Source organism: Heterocephalus glaber, unplaced genomic scaffold (assembly GCF_053883595.1).
Source record: "Heterocephalus glaber isolate CG9 unplaced genomic scaffold, H.glaber_assembly_v1.0 deba00001673, whole genome shotgun sequence".
Classification (NCBI taxonomy): domain Eukaryota; kingdom Metazoa; phylum Chordata; class Mammalia; order Rodentia; family Bathyergidae; genus Heterocephalus; species Heterocephalus glaber.
In genome coordinates, this window is record NW_028258410.1 from 24,694,417 (window position 1) to 24,714,980 (window position 20,564).

General features: G+C 43.7%; 1 protein-coding gene across 18 annotated transcripts in view; it reads left to right on the forward strand.

Annotated features, from left to right (window-relative positions):
• Nucleotides 1–20,564, forward strand: part of Ptprt (protein tyrosine phosphatase receptor type T) — a 1,083,111-nt gene that overhangs the window by 402,262 nt on the left and 660,285 nt on the right. For all 18 annotated transcript variants that reach the window (XM_087197882.1, XM_087197888.1, XM_087197890.1 and 15 more), the window contains exon 5: nt 7,289–7,404. In XM_087197882.1, the coding sequence (XP_087054008.1) occupies nt 7,289–7,404 (116 nt within the window). The remainder of the gene's footprint in view (nt 1–7,288; nt 7,405–20,564) is intronic.

The window sequence follows — 20,564 nt, forward strand, 5'->3', positions numbered from 1 at the left end:
CACCCACTCAATGCCAATGACTTTGGAGATTGAACTTTTGCATGAGTTGAGAGTTCAAACCATAGTAGTTGTGCTGTGGGCTCTGGTGTGGTTTGCTACTACTTCAAGAGACATCATATGTGCTCTCCTTAGGAACCTTGTAATTCTTTCATATGGGGGCTATTCTCATCTCAGCCCCATCCATCTTGCTTTAGTTGAAATTACTCTTTCCACTTTACTGCAGTGAATTTGTTGGCCCCGCAAACACCACATCTTTCCCTCTTCCTGGTGCTAGAATGCCAAAGTGTGACTCACTGTTTTTGAGCACCTTCTCTGGAGGAATTTGAGATAAATTCCAAGTTCCAGACAATGCTTGTATTTTGGAGAGCTCTTTCTCAGAAACTGGTCAACATCCCAGGAATGATGAAGTCTCCTAGTTACTTCGGTGCCCTGGCATAAAGTCCATACTCTGTGGGCTACTTCCTGTGTTTTTTAGACTTTCTTGGATGATTCCATCCATTTAGTCATGCCTGCAAAATATCTCTGCTGAACCAGACTTCATATGAAGAATATGCTAGAAGTCCCCCTAGCTATGCAGGCTTAACATAGTGGACATGCACATGAGTTCCCTTTACCAGGATTAAATACAGTATCTCCCTCCCTGACCCCTGTTAGCATCAGCTGCCCATTAAACTGTGATATTTGATTTAAGACTAGACAACTGTCAGGAGATGTCTGCCCTAACTGTGGTCCCTTTAACCATACGCTCAGCCCTGCATGGTCGCCAGTTATGGGCAGCCTCCCTGAAACAAGCCTTCTATCTTCATCAGGTCCTGTATGCATTCATCCTCATGCAACATTACTGCTTCATACCTTTATGCTGGATGTTTGGACTTGGCCTTACCAGTAGGTGATGCTTGGCTCTTTCCAGCAGAATATAGCATAACTTTCTCTCCCTGGATCCCAGAACTCTGTGCTCTAGTAGGAATTTTTACATCTACCATACCACCCAACCTTGTTACTATGTCTTGTCCCAGTCTGGTAAAAGTTCTATTTTAGCATTAAGCACTGTCCATAGCTGTCACCACTGGAAAACACTCCATTCCCTCTGATAAGGCTTCATGGGAGAGTGTTCTTTGGATGCCATTTGAATGCCTTTCCACCTCCAGAGTCTCCTGGCTCCTCTGGACTCTTCCTTTTGTTGGTGCTCTGTGAATTTAGGATTCTTATGACAACTTCCTCTTCCTCCTGCTGAGGAGTATGGATTGCATGGTTATAGAATTGCTGAGAGCCAGTTAGTTACCCAGCAAATGGGCCGTGGGATATAACTCAGGAAGACATGGCTCTGGCTTTATTCCTGCATAATGTGTTTTGTTGAGTTCAACCTCAGTTTCTTGGAGGCTTAAGAACAAATTTCCCAGAAACCACAATGTGGGGCCCCTGTAAGAGTGGCTAGAATTAGGAAAATCCCACTTAATTACGTGTGGAAATTTTGGTAGCATATACAGCTTCCTGGTATGTATTCATAGCCCATGGATCATGTGGAGTTGAGTAGGGCCTAACAAAAGCCCTTTCCCAAGGACCAGTGCTCAATCCATACCTAGCCCATGAGTTTTCACATCTTTTCTTTCAACAAGTAGATTATTGAGTGTGTGCTATGTATTCAAGAACAGCTCTGGGCAGTGTTTACTTAGGACAGACAAGTTAGGTCCTTGTGCTCACGATGTTTACTTAGCAAACTGGCAGTAGGAAGAAAGGCACTAATTAACTCAAATTAAATAAGTAATTAATAATTTCAGATCACTGTAAGTACTGTAATATAATGAATATGAGTGATAAGATTGGCGGATTCTTTAGGTAGATGGTCAGGTGAGCTCAGCTCTGAGCTGAGACTGGAATCATAGGAAGGAGCTTTCTGTGCAGTGGCTTGGGGACCTGAGTATTGCAGGCAGAGAAGATAGACCCAGGGTGGGAGTCATCCAGTGCTGTCAGTGTGTGTTGAGCAGTTGAAACAGAGGAGAAAGTGGTCCAAGGAAACATGGGTCCTGACCACTCAGGCCTTTGGGCATCATCCTAAACAACAGTTTAGATGCTAATTTAAGTGTAGGGAAGCAGTGCTGGAGATAGGTAGGACATCAGTTAGTTGCTTGGTGGGAAATGAGTTGAAGAACCACAGAGAAGGTCAGGAGATCTGTGAGGAGGGAAGTTCTGGAGCCATGCAAGAGATGGTGGGACTGGGACTAGGGTGGTGAAGAGCTATCCGTTTATCAACCAACAAGTATTTACTGAGCGTGGAGTTAGTGCCAGGCACTATTCTGGGTTTATGGGAGTGTGCTCTCTATTCATTCTCTTTATCATGAGCTTCCATTGAAGTGGAAGGGAGTGACAATAAAACAAGTAATGAGGTAATTATATGATATACAACAGATGATGAATGACTTTGCTAGGACTGCCATTACAAAATACCACACACTGGATGGTTTAAACAGCCAAAGCATATTTTCTTAAAGTTCTCGAGGCTAGAAGTCCAAGGTCAGGGTCTTGACGGGTTTGGCGTCTCGTGAGTCCTCTCTCCTTGGCTTGCAGATGTTCACCTTCTCACTGTGTCCTCACAGAGTCTTTCCTCTGTGTGTGGTCCGTGGGGTCTCTCGGTAGGTAAGAAATTTCCTCTTCTTATGAACACACCAGTCAGATTAGATCAGGTTCCACCCAATGGCCTCATTAGAACTTAATCACTTTGTTTAAGGCCCTGTTTCCAAATATAGTCACGTTCTAAAGCACTGGGGATCAGGGCTTCAAGGTATGATTTTGGCAGGGGACACAATTTAGCCCATGACAGATGGTAGGCAGTGCTGTGAAGAACCCTAAAACATAGAAATAGCAAGTGGTGGCTAGATCCTAGATGTATGTAGGGACTCTGGCTGACTGGTGTTATTTGATGAGTCGGAGTGGAAGACCAACGCGCCGGATCGTCTGTCTGCTCCCAGACCTTTGGCTTAAGGAAGGCAGTGGTGCACGTCTGTGGAGAGCTGAGCATGTGTGCTGCCTCCCGAGGTGCTGATCGCGGGCCTGGGGAGCTGCTTCTGAGACCAAATGGCATGCAATACGTAGTAGCTGTGACCTGTCCTTTACACTGCAAGTATTTTCCTCAGCCCCCAGCCTTAGAATTAATGTATTTAGGACTTTACTCACAAACTGTTAAAATTGAGCTATATTGAAGAATATATGTCTCCTTTAGGTCCTCCAGTTTTTAATTCTTCAGTCTGTCCTTCAAAACATGTTTGCCATTAATATATGACCAGAGTTTACCAAGAAGTGATTCCAGTAATTATTCCAAAAGTTCTGTCGGGGGAGTGAATGCCTGATTTGCAAGTTGTGTCATGTATCGATTAGAACTGAAGTGATGACTTTAAATGCTTTCCCGAAAGCTTCCAAAGCAGTGACCAACAGGTGTTATACTCAAAGGAAGTTATTTTCTCTTACAACCCAAAATCTCTTGTCTATATTTTATAGCCCATTTAACATTTTTTTTTTGTTATTCCAAAAGTATTTTAGCCAATAGTTACCATCGCTGCCGTTTTTCAGTGTTAGCCATTAGCAGGGCCTCTGCAGTTATAACTGTGTACGGTAAATGTCAGCATGATTTTCCACTTGGTTTCAAAGTTTCTAACTCCTAAGTTGACTTTTAGAATTTTTTAAAATCTATTTTTTTCCCATCACAACCTTGCAGACCATGTGCCTGAGCCCACAGAGCATCTGCAATGTGTTTCTAATGTATGTACTAAGCTTTATCTTCAATTGTGTGGCTTCCTACTGAGCTCTGTCAGGTTTAAAAGAGCGAGATAAAGGGCACAATAATATGTCTTCAGATGCTGCACTGACATCTGCCGGAGTTTAAATGTCACCAGCAGCAAGGCATTTTTGCCCCAAATGCGCAGCTAGCTTTCTCTTAACCCCATTCTGTGGGATCCCATTTTTGGGGGAGCTGAGTTTCCTAAGGGAGAAGAGAGGATGCTTAAAACCACACCTGAAGACTGGCCTGGGTATGGAGGTCAGCTGTGTTTGGCTGAAGGTTGGTGAGCTGAAGCTGGTGGAATAATTTCTCTCCCAGAGCTGAAGAGGCTGGGGCTGGGGTGGGAGGAGAAATAGTGGAAACAATGCTTGGTTGAAGAGGAGAGTGGAGTGGAGGAGAGGAGGAAGGGGTAAGAGAGGTCAGGAGCTCAGAGGAGGGTCACACAGGTCTGCAACATGAGGAGAGAGGTGTCTGCCCAGAGCCAGGAGTGAGCCCAGGCCTCGAGGAGCATAGAGAGGAGTGAGGGACAATGGGGAGAATGCTGAGCAAGAAGAGGTGGTTGAGATCATTTCCTGGGATTCAGGGCTCACGTTCACTCGCCCTCTACAGTGTGGTGCATGGAGGGATACGGATGTCGCTGAATTGAGGGGAGCAGGCAAAGCAAGGGTGGCCAGTGGAAATTGTTCCAGGTGACTTACGTGAGAGCGATATGCCAGGAACCACAAACTAATAGAGCCTGCCTGTTAATGTGTCTTGTTAAAATTGCACGTTTTTAAAAATTCAGTCATGATTTTAGATTGAGAGATTTCACGTGAAATCTGGATTTCTCTTGAGAAACCCTGAGGGAAGCGCGTTTGCCTTCCTTCCCTCCCTGTCCTGGTTTGAAGCAGCAGCTGCTCCCTTTCTGTGGGGCACAGGGTCTCTGCGGTTCGCCCAGACACCTACCACTCTTTCTTGCCCTCCCAATGTTGAGGCTGGGGTCAGATCCCAGATGTAACTGTGCTTGCAACACTGTTTCTCTTCCATAGAGAAGTCTTTATTTTACCCACATCTCTATCAAAAGTGGGAAAATGAAAGATGCGGCGAGGAGGTGGGGTTTTTGTTTTGATTTACAACAGAACCACTTTATTAATTTATATAACTGTCTAGTTCTTGTAGGTGTACAGGTTTGACATCTCTGCTGTAAATCACCGATGACTCCCCAGAATATTAATACCAGAGGCATTACACATCTAAATTCTGAATCCAGAAGGGAGGGAGGAGAGGGATGGAAGATGAAAGAATCAAGACAAAAGGTCTGTTGCTGAGAAAGGAGAAGTGGAGAGGAGAGGAGTCAGAAACAAGCTGAGGACATGGGTCTGGAGAAGATCTGTCTCTAACTGTAGACCTTAATTTTTTGTCCAGTGTCCCAAAGGGTAAGGGAAGAGCACCTCTTTGTAAAACCTCACCCAAAGATTCCCAGCACTGTAGCTAATATTCTTTATGCCCTTCTGCCATGGGGCATACATACCCCTCCAAACCTGTGGCATAAACTGACTTACAAGGTTCACTCTATTCCTTCTTGAAGAATTGACTTGAGCTGATAGTTCCAAAAATAACTTTACAAAATTATACAGGAGAGCCAAAAGAAAACAATTTCAGGCAATCAAAGCAGCATGACATTTGTCAGGTTGACTAGATGCAGGAATCTTAAACTCTGAGAAGTCCACCAGGAGTGGTATTTCCTGGCCCTTGGACCCTGGATGCCACTCTAGCCACAGGGTCCTGAAGATAACGTGTAGGGTCTCTGAGCTGTCGTCATTAGTTTAAAAACCTGAGCAGAAGGTGTCTATTTTCTCCCAGCAAGTGTGCCTGATCACACCAAGGTCCTTGGTTTTTGTGAAACAGTTTGGTAGACAAGTCAATTCAAAGTAAAAACCTAAGCAAGGAAAGGGGCCACTGGAAGATATTTTGGAGCAAGAAGAGGAGCCTGGAGAGTCAGCACAGTCTTGCCTGGGAGCCTAATGTCTGTCTGGTGACACTATCTTCACCCTCGATGCTCAAGACCCAAGAGAGTGTGCTATGTAAAACCCAAGTTTGGGGCTCAAATAGCACTGGAATGAGTTCTGTTTCTGTCTCTCACCGATGCTGTGTAGCTTCAGGAATATTAAATTTATTTGAATGTTGTCTTCTACCTCTCTAGCAGGGAAATGACAACAGCGTCTGCTTCTCAGGGGTGGAATAAGATTGAATTAGATAAAACATGCAAAGCATTTATCACAGTACCTGGCTGGGAGGAGTTTTCAGGAATGACATTATTGTTACTATTTGTCTGTCTGTGTTTAGCTCCCTCTGGAAAGATGGTGTGTGGATCCTCTTTGATCCCCTCAGAACTTTACACTGGGTCCCATTCTGGGCTAGTCTAGGCCAGGTTCACCACCGGTTTTGTCAGTGATGGTAGGGATCCTCTATTGTGCTCAAGAAGAAACTCATCCTTCTAGTCATAGATGGTCAGCTGATATAGAACTAACATTGCTGGTATTTGGAGAGCAAACGAGGAAAAGGGTGAATCCAAGTTACCCAACAGAAAACCTATGTTTAATCCTAGAATTGATTGTGTAGAGACATTGATTTCCATTCGAAAGCCCTTTCTGCTGCTCTCTGGTCCACAGCATCCATGTCTCACTACCCACTCTTGCTCAGGGAGCGCCACTGCTTAGAGCTAAGAGCACCTGTGGTCCTTGTAACCCCGGATTTCTCTGGATCCCAGTTCCCTCGCATACAGTTTAGCAGCGCCACTGCCCGCTGGCTTGGGTTCAATGAGTTATTGCACCTGACCCTGCGTGTGCTGTCTGTCCCATGGCAGGGCCCAGTGACTGAGGGCTACTAGCGCCCTCTTCCTGGCTCTCATCCTCCGCATTTCGTCCTCCTCACCTGCATTACAGCAGCAGCATCAAGGCCAAGGGCCGATCTGAAGCCAAAGATGCTTTACTTCAGCTTCATTTTTCTGCCCACCCAGGGAGCAGGAAGGCCTCTCTTACGGTGAATACCTTCCCCATTCCCCACCCCAATCTTTTGTTTTCCTGGCTTTGAATTCTCTGGTTCCGTCTTTCATTCAGTGCCAGTCCTGGGGGAAGTAGCCAATTTGGATGTGTTTAGGGTGCACGTGCCAGTTTTACAGCATAATATCACACAGCAGCTGGTAACAAGGACTTTGGGGGTCTCAGAGACCTGGGTTTCTGTCTTGCCTCCCTGCTTTCTGAGTGTCTGACTGGGTGAAGCTGTAGAATCCCTCGGAGCTTTAGATTTCTGTTCTGTGAGATGGGAATTTTGCGAGGCTTGAGTGAAATGACGTGTGTAAAGTCCATGGATTGGTGGCTGCCTCCGAAGTGACCCATCAGCTGTTGACCGAGCGAGACCTCTTCCCAGGGACACTTCCCGTGCTGCCCAGTGCCAATCGTCAGCTGCCATCCATGACAGGGCAGTGCTGCAGGCTGCTGAATACTGTCCTCACGTGCTCTTTGGTTTCTGTCTTAGGAAAAGCACCCCATTTTCTACGACTCCAAAACGTCGAGGTGAACGTGGGGCAGAATGCCACATTTCAGTGCATTGCTGGTGGGAAGTGGTCTCAGCATGACAAACTTTGGCTTCAGGTAAGAAGGGAGGAAGTGCCCGCTCCTACTGGTCCTTCCCTCTGTAAAGGAAGAAAGAATGTGACTGGCATCAGTGTACCCATTTCATAGATGGACAAACTGAGGCTAAACCTAAAAGTTCCAGATCTAGAAGTTATGACTATAACCTTCCCTAGCTACTGCCTTACAAACTTTGTCTTTTAAACCCAAACTACCAGGTCTAAGGCAAACTGAGCATTTTAGATTCTGGGTCTGTGACATCACAAAATATTAATGTTGTTTATAACAGTTCTTGTATATACAGTGGTTCGCCAGTACACCTGGGCAAACAGTTCCTCTCTGTTCAGAATATATCCCTAAAACAAACTATCTGTTCTCTGGTTAAATGAATCCATCAGTGACATCCGTCAGGAAGGATTTTAAGCATGACTCTCTTTTTCTATTATTTGTGTCATTGATGCTGCTTCATTAACAAGATGAGAAAGAATCTCTTTGGGTGGGAGATAAAGGCAAGGAGTATACCACAGGACTGGAATACACACTGTGGTAGCATTAGGGTAGTCTTGCCAGTGTGAACACAGATACCGAATCCTGGGGCAGCACAGAAGTTAGAGCAGTAGCCATGAGCTGCATGTGGCTGTGGCTAATCCCAGTACTCTGGGAGGCTGAGGCGGGAGGGTCACAAGTTCTCGTCCAGCCTTGGCAGCTTAACATCTTAATATGATTCTGGCTCAAGATAAAAAAAAAAATAGGGGTGATAAAGGCTGTGGGTTCAATCCTCAATACCACCACCAAAAATAATATTTTTTCTCAAGCAACTATATTGAGGTATAATTGAGATGTGATATTTAAAATATGTAACTTTTAAGTTTGCTATATGTTTACATGTAAAGCTACTTCTACAGTCAAGTTAATGAACACAAGTTATTGAAATAACCCCCTCAAAAAATTTCTTTTGGGCCGCGGATGTAGCTCAGTGGTTCCACCGCCTGCCTGGCAAGTGCAGGGTAAAAAAAATGTCTTTCTCCCATTTCAATCTTCTCTTCTGCCCTCCCCACCACAATGTGTAGTAGGCAACCACTATCCTGCTTCTTGACACTATATATTCGTTTACATGATCTAGACTTTTATATAAGTGGAATCCTGCAATATATACTTCACTTCCACTGGACATAATTATTCTGAGATATATATGTTGTTGTATGCATCTATACTTTGTTAGTTAATGCCGAGAAATAGTCCGTTGTATGGTTACAGCACAGTTTATATATTCATTCATCTACTGATAGACACCTGTTGGGTTGTTTGCAGCTTTGGGGCTCTACAAAGAAGTTGCTGTGGACATGCATATGCAAGTCTTTGTGTGGACACAGTACTTTCTTTCTCTTGTGTAAACAGCTAGAAATGGAATGGCCAGGTCCCCAGGTAGACGGATGTTTAACTTTTTAAAGAACAACACGCTGTTTTCAAAAATGGTTGAACCATTTTACATTCCCACCAACAGTTTAGAAACGTTCTACTTGCTGCACCAGTGTCACCAGCCCTCACTGGGGTCAGTCCTTCCTTTTAGCTTTAGCCATTCGAATAGGTGTGTGATGGTATCTCTTCCTGGTTTTAAATTTCATTTCCCTGATGACTAAGGACATTGTTTTCATGTGCTCATTTTCCCAAATAGTTCCATGTATTCTTTGATGGGAGTTCACACTGTCACCTCTCTTCTTAAATGTGAGCCCATTTCCTGCAGTTAGAAACTCCCTGGGGAGAAAAAGCCCATCTACAGACTAATAGTTCTTTCTTGCTACTTAGCAGCACAGCAAACTGCAACGCACCACAGCAAAGAGGGCTGTCTGCTCCTCCTTCCAAGTCGCTCCAGTATTAGGCAGTGTTATTTAGTCTTTTCATTATAATTAGTATTAAACTGCAGCTTGGACCCAAGAAACTTTGTCATTTCAATGGCATTGCCTGGGCTAGGTCTGGAGAATGAACTGGGACAGTCACAACATTTTGAGCAACTTTATTTGGGTTTTTCAATTATTTGAGGATTGTTATTGCTACAGTTCTGAGGTGCAGTCTCTAAAGCTTAGGTCTGTTAGCGTGGGGATATTGAAGCAGAACATAATGGAAGTTTTGAGGAAAATTGATAGGAACACACATTGTACGGTTCTTCCACATCTTATCATTTATTTATCTATTTTTCAATGTAAACCAAATCTTATTTCAAGGAACATTTTTCAGGCGGTTTACAATGAGATATAAAACATGACAAGATGGCATAAATTAAAAGTGAGGTAACACAAGGTAGTAGGAAAGACCACACTGGAGCTGATAATAATGCAAAAACTGCATTCTGAACACCTGCTGCTGAGGGGTGTGTCACAAACAGGGCCCACAGCAACACCTCTGGCAGTGGAATAAAGACAACTTGTCAGATGGATGGTTCACGACATCTGTGAGATAAACACAAACCAAGTGCTCAGGAAAATTCTAACTGTTGTTCACACAGAGGCCCAGACAGGAAGTGTTCCCCAGAGTCCTCGTAAAGAAAACACTGTGTGATGTCATGAACAGCGTCCCCACCGCAGCCTTAGTGAGGGTTCACAGGTGGCTTTCCTAGGCCTGGTCCACACAATGATGCTCTGTGTAAAAGCAATCTGGGAAAGGGAGGAGAGGGAGGGGAGCGGTGGAAGAGCTATGCTGGAGGTCCCCAGCTCTCTGCTACTCTGTCTCCACCCTGGGATGCTTCAAACATAGCCAGTGAGGGAATATACTTGATAACTATTTCTCCAAGGAACCCTCCCTAAGGATTGTCTCCCTTATCTGTATTTCAGGAAAAACTGAGAAGGAGAATATTTTCACTAGACTCTGGCAAATGCTTGCGTGGCTAATTAAGTCCAGGCTTATATACAGCAGTACAGTTGGAAATACGCTGTGCTAGTCAGAGTTCTTCAGAGAAACAGAACCAGTGGGCCACACACACACATGCGAGTGCACACACAGGAAGAGATTTATTAGGAGGAATTGGCTCACAGGGTTACGGAGGTTGAAAAGCCCTACAAGCCGTTATCTAAAAGCTGGAGCCCTCAGCAAGGTGGGGTGGCCTTTCACTACAAATCTGAAGCTCTGAGACCCGGAGGGGCTGATGGTGTGAATCCCAGTTCAAGGGGAGAATACTGATGGACCAGTTCAGGCAGGTGGGTGGGAAACAAAGTGGCAAAATCCTCCTTCCTGGGCTTTTTGTTCTGTTCCGGTCCTTGAAAGACCAGATGAGCCCATCCACTTTGGGGAAGGCAGTCTGTGGTAGTAAGCCCACTGATTCAAATGTTGATTTCCTCCAGGAGCAACCTAACCGACACACTCAGAAACAATGCTGAATCTGGGCAGCCTGTGGCCCCAGTTGACACACCATATTAATCATCACAGAGGTCAACATCTTTCTGCAAAACAGGAGGTGCCTGTCGAGACATCACCACCCAGGAGATGGCTGTAGTCCTGCTGTGAGACAGGCCATGACAATACAGATTTCTCACCAGGCACTGCTTTGGCTCCGGTCCAGCACCTAGGCTTTGGCAGACTTGCTGGGGTGACAGCCGGAGAGTTTCCAAAGCAAGTGAAATGGACACATTGTGGCCAAAAGAGTGATCCTGTGACATCCTGTCCCATGTTTCACTAGTGCTATTTCCTGCTGCAGCTTCCACCGTAAGCTCAGGAATTTCACTATCTCACCAAAGGGAGGAACTTTTTAATCCATTACTTTGAGTCAGGGAAAGTCTTGGTTTCCAAAATTCGGTATCAGTGGTCATTTTTTCTGCAGTGGTACTGAAGCAGTCCTTGGACTCACAGTTTGAGAGAAATCCTTGCCACCTATATCATGTAGACTTGTTTCTCTCCCTTTTCACAGAGCAGAACTCTGTAGCCTGCTTTTCTTTAAGTGTTTTCAGATCAAAAATTAGATTAAAGGGAAACACCAGTCCACATCACTAGTTTGTGTCTTCCTGGAAAGTTTATATGCTCTTTAGAGACTTCATTTGCTTCTGTTGACTTTCATGCAATTGCAGTGCAAGTTTTTGGCCAAGACCTATATGGAAATGGATATAGCTGAGCTTAGAATAGTCCTTGAGCTTCAGGGCAAAGGCTAAAAAAAGACCAGTAAATAGTATGAATAAGCTTGTCTCGTCCTGGATTGGTCTCCTGTTGAGGTGAAGAGGATAATGCTGTGGTCCATGGTTAATAGACTTCATTCAAAATTCCTTATGATACAGTGATCTAAGGAACCCAAACTTCTCAATTTTCTAGCAATTTTTCAAGGAACTAGTGGTATATATTTAAAGTAGAATATCCGATATGCAGAGTGGTTTACAGTTTAGGGAAGCTTTTTTAGAAAAAGGGTAAAAAGAAGTGGGACTTCACTGACAGACTTGTCTCTGCAACATAGCAAAAGCGTAAATGTGTCCATCTTTTCTGAAAGATATTTAGGCAGTATTTATGTACAGTTTTAAATGTGCATATTCACCCAATGGATGATTTTACTGTTGGTAATGTATAAGGATATTACCAGGAATGTGGGCCAAAAGTTCAACAGGATACAGAACTAGGAAGAATCCAAATATTCAGCAAGAGAGATTAATTAAGTAAATGCTGGAATGAAGCAACTGAATATCTGATTATAGACTTTACTCAATAGCATTTTCACAGTATGTAATTAAGTAAAAAAACAAGTTATGAAATAATATTTAAAGTTTTATGAAAAACACATATATATGAACATATTCATATACATACGCATATAATATATACACATCCTGATATACACATACACATATAATACTATAAAACAAATATGAACATACTTGTCATTACGGATCATGTATGCTTTTTACTTTCATTTCCAGTTTCTGTTTCATCCAGATATTATAAAATGAACATGGGAAACTAATATACACAGAAATATATGCTGTTAAATAATGACAAAGTGGTCACTTTTCTCTAGATATGGACTATTCTAAGAGTGGCAGGAGCCCTTGCTGTCGTTAGGTAGCGAATTCCAACAGAAGTGGTGGCCCCCAGCAAGGACACAGATCCAATTCCCTCAGCTTTTCCCACAGCCTTGTCATTGCCATCAAATCATGTTCATCCAGAAGAGTGCTTAGAATATTCCATGCATGTGCTCCTGTTTTATCTAGCACATGGGTGACAGGACTCTGTCCTGAAACTACTTGAGTACCCCAGATAGACTCCGTCAGCCCCAACATGGAGCTAACCACCAGGCCTCTCTACTGAAGATTCACTCCACTGGGGGGTTGTACAATAAATAACATTGAAAGCATCCAGAAAGGAGGCCATGTGTCCAAATGCTCTGCACAGATCTCAGTAGGGCCATGTCTGTGTTGAAACAAATCACAGGCAGTGGAGCGGGAGCATACCCTGATCTGGCAGGAAACAGCTCTTGGTCTAGGGGCTCATCGGCTGATGTCAGCGGTACCAGGGCTGATGAGATAAGGAGGCACATCAGTCTGTGCTGCTGCAGATGATTCTTCCATTAGACCTGTTTGGATGCCCCACAGGGCTGCTGCTGGTTCCCAGCACTGGGAGTACTGCGTGGATTAGCTCTTCCTCCTCTTGCCTGCTTCAGAACCAGGAGTCCCTTCTGTACTGGATTTTAGCATAATGGCCACACCACTGTGAAACAATGATGATTAAGTTGTGAAATTACTTCCAACAGCTGACATTTATTGAGTGCTTGCGCACGGAATGCATTTAATTCTCATAACCAGTCTTTCAGATAGCTGTTACTACAGCCCCATCTGTAGACAAAGAGGCTGAACCTTGGAGGAGTAAATGATGTCCTCAGATTTACACAGGCGGTGAGCAATAAATGCAGGATGTGAATGTGGTTCTGTGTTGTATTCTCAAGACCTGGGCTCATCCTTCCATGCCTACCTTGTGACTTTGTCACCTTGTGTCACCACTCCAGCCTTACATCCTATGCAGGTGGCTTCCTATTCACAAACAAGTTCACTTATTTGGCACATATTTGCACATCTCTACTTTGCCAGCCACTGTACTATATACTAATGAATATTTGAGTTTCTTGAATCTACAAATGAGATCAACAAAATAAAGATGCTCTTGAAATTTTTATCAAATTGACTCCTCTGGTTGCCTTCTAACTTTTCTTGTTCCCTTCTTAACTGTGTATCATGACTGTGATATCTACACTTGCAATGTGGTTTTCTTCAACTCCAGGTTCTTTGTAAGTGGTCCTTATAAATGACAGTAGCACTTTCCTTGTTAAAGCCAAAGGGTTCTTATCAGTCTTTATAGCACACTCCTGGACTTAATAATGTAGTTACATCCTGTTACACCCATCATGAATTGGTCAAAAATACATTTAATACACCTATCCTACTGATCACTGTAGCTCAACAACGTGGTATATTGTAGAGTATCGATAGCTTCCCCTCATGATTGCTTGGCTGACTGGGAGCTGTGATCCTGCCACTGTCCAGCATCTCAGCAGGATTTTGGGCCACGTATGGCTAGCTCAGGAAAAGATTAAAATTAAAAATTTGAAGTAGGGTTTCTGTGAATGCAAATTACTTTTTTTTTGGTACTGGGGATCGAACTCAGGTCCTTGCGCTTGCACAGCAGGCGGCGAAACCACTGAGCTAAATCCCCGGCCTGCAAATTACTTTCTTACCATTGTAAAGTTGAAGAATTATAAGTCAAACTACTGTAAATGTGTACTGTCTGCACTTAACCCTTTTTTCAGTGTTTGTTGATGCTAGCTGTTCCTTTCATGAAAATCTTCCTCCCCTCTCCGTTACCCGAAATCATCTGTCTGAAGAATCTGGGATTTTACATGATTTGCAGGCTAGCAAGGCTGCCTGCCATCACGTATAAATGCAGGCAGAAGACATGAGTCTCTTGGGTCAGAGACAAAGGACTTTACTGATCACAATACAGTAGGCAGGATGCACTTGATGTTTCTATGTCATACCGAGGAACCCTGTGTTTAGGAAGCCATGGGGGACGCTTTTATTAATAGATTCATTGAGATGTAAGTTACGAACCATGAAACTGTTTAAGTTTGATGGTTTTTGGTGTTTGTGTAGACTTGCAGCACCATCATGACATGCTTTGTCTGCTACTTTTCACCTGAAGGAAACTCCAGACGAACAAGTAACTCTGGGCTAGGGATGTAACTCAGTGGTAGAGCACTTAGCTAGCATATGTCAAGCTTGGGTTTGATTACCAATGCTGCAAAAACCAAAACCAGCTCCTTTCAGGCAATCCAGAGGATGGAAATTTAGATGGGCTTTGGATCTGCAGAAGAGAATGCATTCTTTCAAATCCCTCTGCACCTGCTGCATGGGACTCCTCTTTCCCTTCTTGTGCAGCTCACCTCTGAGCATGTTGGTCTGTAAAGCCCTCCCCCACTATTCTATCTTGTACTTTTCCCTATGTCTCCCCTCAGTCCATCCTCAGTTTGTACTCTTTGTCATTCCTCATCCTGTCCCCCTTCTTCTACCAGGAGCTGGGAGAGAGTGGAGAGCAAGTACCCCATGGGGTTGACCTCATGCAGCTTACCTTCTGGTGGCAAAGACAGGCATTGAGCAACTAATCACATAGTTAAGTCCTTCACCACAGTGTGAGAAATCGGCCTGGAGAAATCCAGGGGCTGTTGGGGACAGGGTAGGTAAGGCGGGAGCATCGTATGTATAAGAGCAGCACCCTCTAAAGAAATGGTCTTGGTCTGGAGCTCTGAGTAGTGGGCCACACGTGGGCAAGGGGAGTCAGTCTTGCCACTCAGGGAGATGCCTCAGCACAGACCCTTCCCCACCCACTCACCATCTCTACTCAGGGCTTATGCTCCATGTGGGGCTTACGCCATGCCCTTCCTGACTGTCTTCCAGAGCTCTGAACCCAGAAATCAACCTCAAATAAGCCACCTGCCATGCCTGCAGTGGGCCCTTGGAAGTGTTTCAGTATGGCTAATCACAAATGATTTATATCTACTTCTGTTTCTTTTAACTTTTAATAAAGAAGAATCAAAAGCTATTCTTTGGAGAATGCCAAGAAGGTATAAATATTCTCTTAGAAAAGCAATGAGTGAGATTTTTAGCAGGTTTCCAAATGTCATGCTATTGCAACAGAATGACTAAATGTGAGAATAGTCACTATGAATGGATTGGGGGAATTTCACCTAAATATTTTCTGGCCAGAAAATTCCTGGAGCATTCAGAGTAACTTTTGGGTAGAAACGTTCAGCCTGATTTTACTTTATTTATTTCTTTATATATTTTGATGCCAGAAGCTCAAGCCGACTGAAGTCTTCCTAAGCCCTCTTCAGAATATCTCCTGTAAAGCAGACATAATATCTGCTGTATGAAACCAGAAACAGTTTCCTTTTAATAAAGACAGTGATGTTTCCACTTCTACCAATTACAAATCAATGGCGAAGCTGCCTGCCCTCTCTGAAATAATGACAGCCATTTTTTGCAGGCTACATCTTATCTCTTTGTGAAGGGAATAATGTCATGACACCAGAGGAGAGTGGATGGGGAATTGCAAAATGGTGAGGCCATTATAGATACATTGATAGATAATCAGGTAGCAGGAAAACAGCAGATGTTCCATGAATTAGGCACATCTCTTGTTTTCCTCTCTAGGTTGTTCTGAAGACGGAGAGGTCCTGCCTGGGGGTGGAAGGATGCACTTATGCTAGGGTTGTGTAGATATTTACAGACTCTGTTCTTTCATGGATTACATGCTCTTAAAGTAAGCCAATTTATCCACATATGGCAAAGCAAGCCCAGAGAAGTTGGATTTTGAATTGATTTTAAAGAGAGAGATAAGTAGAAGAAAAAAGAGAAGGAGGAAGATGGGAAGAGAGATATTTCAATTTGTCATGATGAGAGAACTATTGTCATGATGAGAGAAACATGGGTATGAATCAGATCCAGCAGAACTACTGATTAGAATATAACATGCCTTTGTTCAACTTAGAACACGTGTCTTACCCTTAATGGTTGAATTGGCAAAAAAATTCACTTTCTGGGCAGGATGCATATAGCTGGGTGAGGGGAAAGAGACTCTGAACAAAGAAAAAGTAACCTTGCCTCAAGGGGACTCAGTCATCCCTAGGTCATGACATTGTCCACAGAGAAGAGGCCTGGGTGTGGGCGCCACATCCCTTCCCTAGGCCCAGGTACCCTGGGAACGGTGACCAATCACTTATCCTTAGACAATGATCCTAGGATTGAGGGGTTTTTTTTCCAAAGCCCTTTGCTTTCCATGATGGACTGAAGATGACATCAGCCATCAAGTTCTGGATACTCAGGCCAAGGTCAGCAGCATCAACAGCATCTGGAAAGCTATTAAAAAATGTATATTATCCAGCATCCCCTAGACTTCCAGAATCACTTTTGAGGTGATTTTGATGAACACTGAAATTTGAGAACCCTTGCTGTAGAGTGATAGAGCTGGGTTCATAAAACTTCACCCAGTCTACTAGCCTATTAGACAGGCCATAACATATCACTTATTAAGAGAAGCTGTTAACCCAGAATGTAGGCCGATACCTTGTATTTCTGAGGGAGAGAACTCCAGGGCTGCCAGAAAGCTAGGTGTCTGGGCTTCCATCACAGCATTTCTCAAACTGTTTCTATGAAGCAGTCATTTTCTATAAAATGACATTTTGTATTATTTAAACAAAGGAAGTTTCTGGAACAGTGCATACTGTACACTACTCACAGAGCCATTGAGTGTAATTGTGCACTATTATGGACTACAAAGACGATGGAAGATGTGATTAGTGCCCTCGACTCTGGAATCAGTTCACCCGGGCCCAGATCCTACCTCAGCCACTCAGCAAAGCCATGTAAGGCTGTGCTTTCCCTAGTGAGGCTTACAGATCAGCTTGTGAGAAATGCAGAACTTCTGGTCAGACCCACTGAAACAGAATTTGCATTTTTAACGAGGTCTCCAGGTAAGAGACTGTACACAGCATTTAAAACTACTCTGAAACATATTCGTTGACCTCTCCATTTCCTCACTTTGTTAAACAGGAATATTAATAGGATTTATGCTTTATCAGGCATCTGAATTACCTGGAGGGTTTGTTAAAACAGAAATGGCCTATTCCACTTCCAGAATTCCTGATTCCTAAGGTCTCAGGGTTGGGAGGAACAGAGAATTCACATTTGTAATTCACACTAGTCCCTTGAGGATTTTAATGCAGCCAGTTTTGGGCCATACTTTGGGAAACACTGCTCTGGGCTATTCTAAGAGCAATGCTCTTTCTACACCAACCCTGTTTTCCTCCAGGAAGCATGCTATTTCAATGCTCGACTTTATGTTTGTGTTTTACTCTTTTTGCTATTTTGTTGGAATCTTTACCCAGTCTATAAATTCCTCTGGGCAGAAATTATACCTTCCCTACTCCACACTCTCTCATTTTCTGTTTTGTAAAATAATGAGTACATTTCCAGTGTGATTAATAATAGAATAGGGAAAGAGGAAAAAAAACCCTTCGACTACCAACACCAATAAACAGAATCTAAAAATGGATGTCAGTTCTGGAATTCACTTAAAAATTTACTTGTTAGAAAACAAGTTACCAGATTTTACTGATGTGATGGCCAAGGATCACCCTTTGAGAAGAACTTCCATAGATTTTAAGAGGTGCAAGTAAACTCTGTTATGTAAGGAAGTGAGCAAAGTGACTAGCACAAAATAAGCCCACGAAGATGTTCATGTGACTCTTTTGTTGTAAATGCCCAGTCGAACAAAATGTTTATCAAATTTAGTTATGTGACTATTCATGAAATATATATCAGATTTCATAGGGAGCTATGCCCGACTGTAGGGCACTGAAGCTTTATGCTGTGGACAGTGTCCTCCAGTGCTTGGTTCCCTGCTCCTTTTTAAAAAATAATGGAGTCAGAAACAAGGCACGAGCAAATTCCAAGGTAGTGGCTTGTTGGATTTCAAGAGACACCGTGTATCATTTTCTGTAGGAGATGACAGAGATAGGAGAGTGCCAGGCAGAATGGATGCTATTATTATCCTCGACAGATCCCCTTTCCAAACCAGAGCCCCCAACCCACAGCACTATGTCTGCTGGCTACTCAAGGCTCATGGCTCCTCTCCCTAGAGAAGTGCCCTCAGTCAGATGGGAGGTTTCCTTCTTTTCTGCCTGGCGAGCCATGGTGGATGACTGGCTGCCATGGTGGTACCAATGCTGACCTCCTTACACCAAGGTCAAGCTGACTATAGGGCATACCTGATGCTCTAGGACTTCCGAGGGAGTCTGCATACTGCAGTTTTGGCCACAACCTTCCCTAGCCTCTTTCTTTCCTCTTTCACTCCCTTCCTCCTGAGAGCATTCAATCATCACGTTTCAAGTTTTGCTTCCAGCAAGTCCAGACTTAAGATACCACTGATCAGTGGCCCCTAAGGAATGTCTTCATTTGGCTTGTAGAATCGCATCAGCTGGATGATGGCTCCATTTTAGAACATCAAGCATGACTTGGAAAGCTTGACACAATAGAAAAGGAAGTGTGCACTGAAATTTCAGAGGAAGGATATACTTATGTCTGAAAAATGCGACAGGATCCAGAAGAAAATTACCAGAAAGCCAGAGTGTTGGATAATGGCTGGATCTGACAACATCTTTCCCAGCTTTCCACATGCATTCTTCCAAGTCCTGCTTCTCTTTGGCTCTTCCCAGGACTTTGACTTCCCCTCATCGTCCTCTCCTCATTCCTGTCATCCTAGCATTTGCATCTCTGTGCATTATATGATAACACCTGATGTCTTGGTTGTGTATGTGCGTGTGCTGGTCGAGACTGAGACCAGGCCCTTGTGCGTACTAGGCAAGTACTGTACTACTGAGGTACGCTCCCAGCCCTTGGTTAGGAATCTACCTTCACACCTTGTCTGTGAGTTGTGGCCCACTCCAGGCTTCAAGCACTGTCCCCTGAACCACTCCTCCCTGCCCATCTGAGCCTGCTCAGTTCCCTATGGCCCTGTCTTTCTGAGTCTGTTTGTTTAACCAGACTGCCCATTGTTTTCTCCCTTTGCATTTTGTCTTCTGCCTTTATGTGGGGCTGAGACGGCAGCTAGCACTTGTGCTTCCTACACATCCATTCTCCGTGTTCATAGCATTCTGATGTCTGATTCTCTCACCATCTAAGAGGGCACCTATTCCCCAGGCTTCTAGTATATCTTGGATTTCCGTTTCTGGATTCCTGAATTTGTGCTCACTGCCTCAGCTTTCAGCACCTGCCTGCCCTTCCTTGCCTTTCTTAGCCAGCCATACTCATAGGCTATTCCTGTCTGGGCTCCTCTCTCTAAACTTCACCTCCATTTCTCCTTGCCCATGGTCCATCATAGCACTATTTCCTATTAGGACTCTGAGCCCTCCTGCTTGTCCCTGTCCTGCTGTTGCCTGTTCCCAGTATGACAAGTGTGATTATTAAAAGGCCTGTTTTCCAGAGATTTTATAAGACGACCTGCAATTTCCTATCCTTCAAGAAGAGACAGCATCTTGGTGCAGGAGCTGAACAAAAAATTCTGAATCGTTCAGGGGGATGCACTTAATTTTCCCTGGTTCTGCTAAAATCTAACATCATTAAGAAAATGAGTAAATGATAATGGAGGCAGCATCAAAATAAAATTTAAAGTATCATAATGTGAAAAATGAATATTTTGCACTTAACCAGACTTTCTTTTTGCATTAGTTTCTTATTGGTACTATAATAAATTCCACATAATTAATGACTTAAAACTAAACAAATTTATTTCCTATAGTAGAGGTGAAAAGTCAGAAAAGGATTTCAGCGGGCTGACGTTGAGTTGTTGGCAGGATGCTATCCTTCTAAAGAGCCCCAGGAGAATCCATTTTCTAACCTTTTCTAGCTGCTGGAAACCACTTATACTGGTGGCTCTTGGCTTCTTCCACTAGTTTTAGGGTAGCAATTGTATCACTTTGATCTGTCCTTCTGTCCCATCCCTTCTTCTCTGACTCTGAGTCTGCTGCCTCCTTTTTTTATATGTTAGGACCCTTGTGATTACATTGAGCTCAGGTGGGGCCGGGGATTTAGCTCAGTGGTTCCGTCGCTTGCCTAGCAAGTGCAAGGACCCGAGTTCGATCCCTGGTACCAAAAAAAAAAAAAAAA